Source organism: Cebus imitator, unplaced genomic scaffold (assembly GCF_001604975.1).
Source record: "Cebus imitator isolate Cc_AM_T3 unplaced genomic scaffold, Cebus_imitator-1.0 Scaffold30, whole genome shotgun sequence".
Taxonomy (NCBI): Eukaryota; Metazoa; Chordata; class Mammalia; order Primates; family Cebidae; genus Cebus; species Cebus imitator.
The window spans coordinates 111701-117700 of record NW_016107345.1 but is presented as its reverse complement, the minus strand read 5'-3'; the positions used below and the strand labels follow the sequence as shown (position 1 = coordinate 117700).

Below are 6000 nucleotides of genomic sequence, written 5' to 3'. Positions count from 1 at the left end.
TTTCACCATGTTGACCAGGATGGTCTCGATCTCTTGACCTCGTGATCCACCCGCCTCGGCCTCCCAAAGTGCTGGGATTACAGGCGTGAGCCACCGCGCCCGGCCTGATTTGGATATTTTTCTATTGCTATTTCCTTGAATACGTTTTCTACCCCTTGTTCTTTCTCACTCTCTCTTCAAGGCCAGTGATTCTTAGATTTGGTCTTTTGAGATAATTTTTTATATTTTGTAGGTAGGTATTCTTTTTTCTTTTTCTTCTCTGTATTTTCACATAGCCTGTCTTCAAGCTCACTGATTCTTTCCTCTGCTTGTTCCATTCTGCTTTTAAAAGCCTCTAATATATTTTTCAATTCAGGGAATGTATTTCTCAGTCCAAGATTTCTGTTTAATTTTTTAAAGTTATTATTTCAACATCTTTTTAAAATTTCACTGATAGATTTCTGAATTGATTTCCTGTTTTATACTGGAGTTCACTGAGTTTTTGAATCCTGGGCAGACAGGGATTAGAAAAAAAGCAATGATTAAGGAATATAGAGATACAACATTAGAATTCTTTAACAGTGATGAAAAGGGCTGGGTATGGTGGCTCATGCCCATAATCCCAGCACTTTCAGAAGCCAAGGTGGGAGGATCACTTGAGGTCAGATCAGCCTGGCCAACATGGTGAAACCCTGTCTCTGCTAAAAATTCAAAAATTATCTAGGCATGGTGGCACGTGCCTATAATCCCGGAAACTTGGGTGAGGCAGGAGAATCACTTGAACCCAGGAGGGGAAAGTTGCAGTAAGCCGAGATCATTCCACTGCACTCCACTCTGGGCGACAGAATGAGACTCTGTCTCAAACAAACAAACAAAAACAATGATAAAAAAGATTTAACATCACTGAAAATGGTAAGGTAGTAAGTAAACCCTAAACCTCCACCCCTCCATTAAAACAATGATTATAAGACTATACTTTGAACAATTATATGACAACAAATTAGCTAATCTAGATGAAATGGACAAATTTCTAGCAACACAGAAATTCCCAAAACTGACTCAAGAAGTAAAAAACTTTAGTAGATGTGTAACAGTGGATTATGTCAATAATCTGAACAAATAAATGTCCAGAACCAGATGATTTAAAAAAAAAAAAAAAAGAAGAAGAATGATTGAAGAATCTCACATCACTGTCTGGTTAGGGCTAGTCACTGGCTCCTTACTTTTTCCATTTGGGGAGATCATGGTTCCTTGTTTGCTGTTGTTTCTTGTGAACATATATCTGTGCCTCCTCATTGAAGGATTAGTTATTTCAGTTTTCGCTGTCTGGCTTGTTTAGGTTTTTCTTGGATATGTTTACATAGGTTCTTTACAATTCACCTGTTGAATTTCCTTTATGCTAGGTCACTGCCTCCTTCTTGGTACCAGATAGCGGCTCATATCCAGGTTTGCCACAGCTCTGGCAAGTGTTCAGAGTACAGATGGTCCTAGGCTGGGGAGATCCCAAATGGGATACCCCAACTGTATAGAAAGCTGACTAGGGTTTCATACCCAGCTAGCCTGTGGAGTGTGTCTCCTACAGTGTGGTGTTGCTGAACAGCCACTCTAATTTGGCATCTTCTTTGGCTGAGTTACCAAGCAGATTTTGCAGGTTAGGATTGCAGCTGTTCCTACCTCCCATCTTTGTCTTTGGCAGTCTCTGGAGTTTTTCTTCCTATAGGCACTTGTGTTGCTTTCTGTGGGTTAAGGCAGGAACAGTTCTGCAAGGAACCCAATATGGTAGGGAAGCTGGTCTTGATCTCACTTTTTCCAGTGTAGAAACTGAGTCCGGGGACAATTTTCCACAGAGAGTTCCTTGCAGATTAGGAGAGAGGCATCACAGATACCGAAGTCCGATTCTCTTAACAATCTGTTTGAAATTTTTTCACTTCTTTATGGCGCCGGGGATTGTCTCATCCTCAGATTTGAGTTCTGGGATATTGCTAGTAACCATCTTGGCACTGGATATTGGTTTTTGGTTTTCTGTTGGAGGAGGTGAAGCCAGATTGCTTCAACTCTGCCATTTTGGTGATGTCATTCTCCCTGATTATTTCTTAACGATAATTTCCTGGTTACGGACTTACTTTGAGTTTGCAGTCACCCACGTTGCATGAATGCCTAAGTTGACTATACCATTTGCAATCATGAGTTAGTATTGATTCCTTCCTGATTATTGTTTTAATTTAAACTTAAACATAAAAGTATACCAGTTTTATGGTAATTTTTGAGTTGCTTTACTTGGTAAGAACTCTTGAATATATGGAATTATAAGCTGTAGTTTCCCCATTTTATAGCTATTTGACTTATATTTTTTCATGTCAAAAGATTATGTTTATGGCATAATAATCTTCCTGGAGCTTATACTCATTTAAAAACAGACTCAATACTGAAGTTCTTGAATGAAACAGCTAAATAGAAAGTATGAAGATGCCTTTGTGTACAATTTTTGTCAGGACAGCACCTCCTAGTTGTACATATCATAATTATGTTTTTTAAAAATATCTTATAGGTGAAGTGCCAGCATTATAAGAAAAAACGAATGGAGCAAGAAGAAACTATTGCTTCTTTGCAAAAGGAAATCTGTAGATTAAGAAAGGAGGAAGAAGATCGCATTGTCACTCAAAACAGAGTGTTTGCCTATCTGTGCAAAAGAGTTCCTCATACCGTGTTGGATAGACAGTAATTTTGCTACATAAATTGATATGTAGCTTGATTCATTGTTTTGTTTGTTTGTTTTACCTTATTTTATCTTGGGGGTGGTTATAACTCTTATAAACTAGAAGAGTCTCTCTCTCCTCCTTTTCCGCATTTTTTTTCCTATTCTTTTTTGTTGTTGTTCTAGAGGTCCTTTGAGGAATTGAACATTTACTAAAAATAACACTAAACCTTTAAATAAAATCATAATTAATCAGAAATTTCTCAAAATAACTGATCCTTTTAGTGAAAAATAATATTTAAAGATTACTGCATGGGTTTGGGGGTTGCTCAGTTTTATTATGTTATTGATTTTAGGAGTTGTTAGTGGAAAGAACTAGGGACTGTATATTTTGTGGGGAAAAATCAACATTGATTATTTTTTTAAAACAAGCTAAAGTTAAGGTAGTATTTTTATTTAAATTCTGATTTTACATTTGTAACTGTTGTGTTTTCTACTGTAAATCATTCTTAAGAAAAATAATATAATTATTTCGGTATCCTATAATACATAAAAATAGTTTAAAAATGATAAAACTAGAATTACTAACAATAAGCCTGCTAAATGAAATTTAAATTTTTGGGAAGCTGTCTTTGACATTAATATATTCCACCATGTATGCAGTCAGGATTTGTATTTCTAAACATCTTGAAATACTTGTTTTCTCTGTGTGTTTCTATCACCAAGTTATAATGCAGTTAGTTTGCTTCAATTTATTTTCAATTTTCAGGATTGCTTTTTGAATTTACTTTTGAATGTGTAAACATTTATATAATTCCAAAATCAAAACTATTAGTCATATAGATAACAGAGTTGTGTTTTTACTCCTGTCCCCGTTACTCCATCCTATCCTTACCTCCCCTACGGGTAATTGATTTTAAATGTTTAGTGTTATTTTTAGCAATATAAGTAGTATGGATATTATATTCATATTCTCTCTTGTTTAAGTGGTAGCACCTTTTTTTTTTTTCTCAACAGTTTAAACTGATTGCATTTTAAGCAGTACTATGTGTTTACCTAGTAGGATTGGGAATCTTGAATAATTAGGTGTTTCTATTTTACTATAAAAATAAATGAGGTCAGATATAAAGTAAAAACAAGTTAAAACTATAGATTTTTTATAATTATTTAAGAGATAATACACATATATAATTTTCATCCTTTTGAAGGAAAAGTAAGGACAAAGACATAACAAAAACAACATAAAAATGTTAGAGAGAGGTGTGAATAAATAGAAGAAGGAGGCAAGGTAAGAAAAATAGTAGAGGTAAGGAAGAACAAAAAGGAGAGGGACAGGAGGAGAGAGAGACCTATAGTGGGAAGAAGGAAAAGGAGAGAAATTGGAGGAATGAAAAAACAAAGAACAGCTAAGATAACTGACTAAGAGGGTGAGAAAAGCACGGAGAGAACTTGCAGTTTACCAGCTGAAGTCAGGCTAACTCAGGTATGAATTTGTCCAATGGGCCAGAGATTTTCCATTCTAATTTTTATCAATGCAAACTTTCAGTTTGAGACACTGAAATAAAAAATTGTGAATTAAACCTATTGGAAATACATGAGTTGTAGCCACTACAGATATTATCAAAAGTTACACAGGTACTGTGCTAAGTAATAGGGCACACACAGATGAGTAAAGCCATGATTCCTGCATTCAGTGACCTGATAGTCTAGTTGGGTAGACAGACACAGATGCAGGTAAGTAAAATATAAAGCAGATAGTAGTATGTACCATAGGTGGGGGCAGATAGGATACTAAGTGGGTGTGATGTAGGGAGAAATTAGTGAAAGCTAAGGATGATTAGATAGGCTTCATGAATGAGTGATCTTTTTAGCTGGACTGCTAGGAACTATAGAATATTAATACGCAGAGGTGAGAGAAAGGGTGTTTCAATTAGAGGAATATGGTAACAGGAAAAGTGAATGTGTTTGGGATGTCAAGTAGTCCAAGCGGTCTGGAGCATAGGCTACATGAGATGCTGGGAAGGGTCTTAAGAGACAATATGACAGTTTGGAAAGTGTGCTGTAACTTGGAGAAAGTTAAACTGGCTGAAGAGTTTGAGTTCTACTTTCTGTGTGGCAGGAAACATACTCAAAGATTTCTGAGCAAGGGGATTAAACCCAGAGACAGACAAGTTAGTAATCAGTTGTAGTAGTCTAAGTGAGGACTAATGAAGGTCTTAACCAGGACCCAAAAAAGGGAGAGACACTGCAAAGATGGACAGGAGCTGTCCAGACAAATTGGCCATAGATGTTGAAAGGAGTGGAACAGTCAAAGATGGCAGTTTTTAAGCTACATTTGAAAGAATGGGGAAGAAATCGATGAATTCATTTATGGATATATTCTTAGGCACCTTCAGTCATCCATATAAACATACCAGGTCTGTTGTTAAAAAGGCCAGACTCTAGAGAACTTCCAAATTCCATATAGAGAAAGAAGAGGCAGAAAAGGAATTGTGTTTGGGTATCATGATAACCAAGGAACAAAAGTGTTTCAAGGTGAGGGTGACTGGCAGTGTTTCATGCTCCCTCACTGGTTAACTTGTTTACTTTCCCACTATTTTATTTGCTCAGAATTCCCGGTACTTAACATGTAATAAGTCCTCCTTAAAACATTATTGAGGATAATTGGTAAAAATAATTCAGAATGAATGAAGTTTGCTGTGAAGGAAAAGATTAGAAATAGAATCATAAAGGGGAAGTAGGTCAAGAGGATTTGTGTAGGACATGAAGATTAAAGCATATTTTCAGGATAATGTGAAAGCTGTTGCATGTTGAGACAGGGAAGAGCTGAAGAATAATCTATAAAGTTGTGATATTAAGAGTACAATTGGCTGAATTAGGTCTGAAAAGGGGAATGGGTTGGTAATGGTTTCCCAAGATAAGATGGAAACAGTATAAATTGTTCCTTTAAAAAGAATAACACATAAAGGCATAGTATTATTTTGTTTTTCTCTCATTTTTTAAATCACACAAACAATAAATACATGCTTATAAAAATTCAAACAGTATAAAAGTGTATATGGTAAAATGTAACAGATCTACTTGCTTTCCTAATCCCTACATCCCAGAGATAACCCCTCCTAACAGTTTGGTGTGTGTTCTTCCTACTGTTTCTCAACAGGAGTGCTGTTGGCATTTTGAGTGAGACAGTTCTTTATTGTTGTGTTGTTCACTGATGAACTTTTAGCATTCTGCCCCTTCCCCAACTAGTCAATATGGCAACATTGCCCCTCCACACATCCCCTAGGTTACAATAATATTCCTGGGTTAGAACCCATAGAGTTCTT

General features: G+C 36.1%; 1 protein-coding gene across 3 annotated transcripts in view; it reads left to right on the top strand.

The window, feature by feature from the left end:
• Nucleotides 1-6000, top strand: part of CEP70 (centrosomal protein 70) — a 65874-nt gene that overhangs the window by 30659 nt on the left and 29215 nt on the right. For all 3 annotated transcript variants that reach the window (XM_017523685.2, XM_017523687.1, XM_017523686.2), the window contains one exon: nt 2528-2697. In XM_017523685.2, the coding sequence (XP_017379174.1) occupies nt 2528-2697 (170 nt within the window). The remainder of the gene's footprint in view (nt 1-2527; nt 2698-6000) is intronic.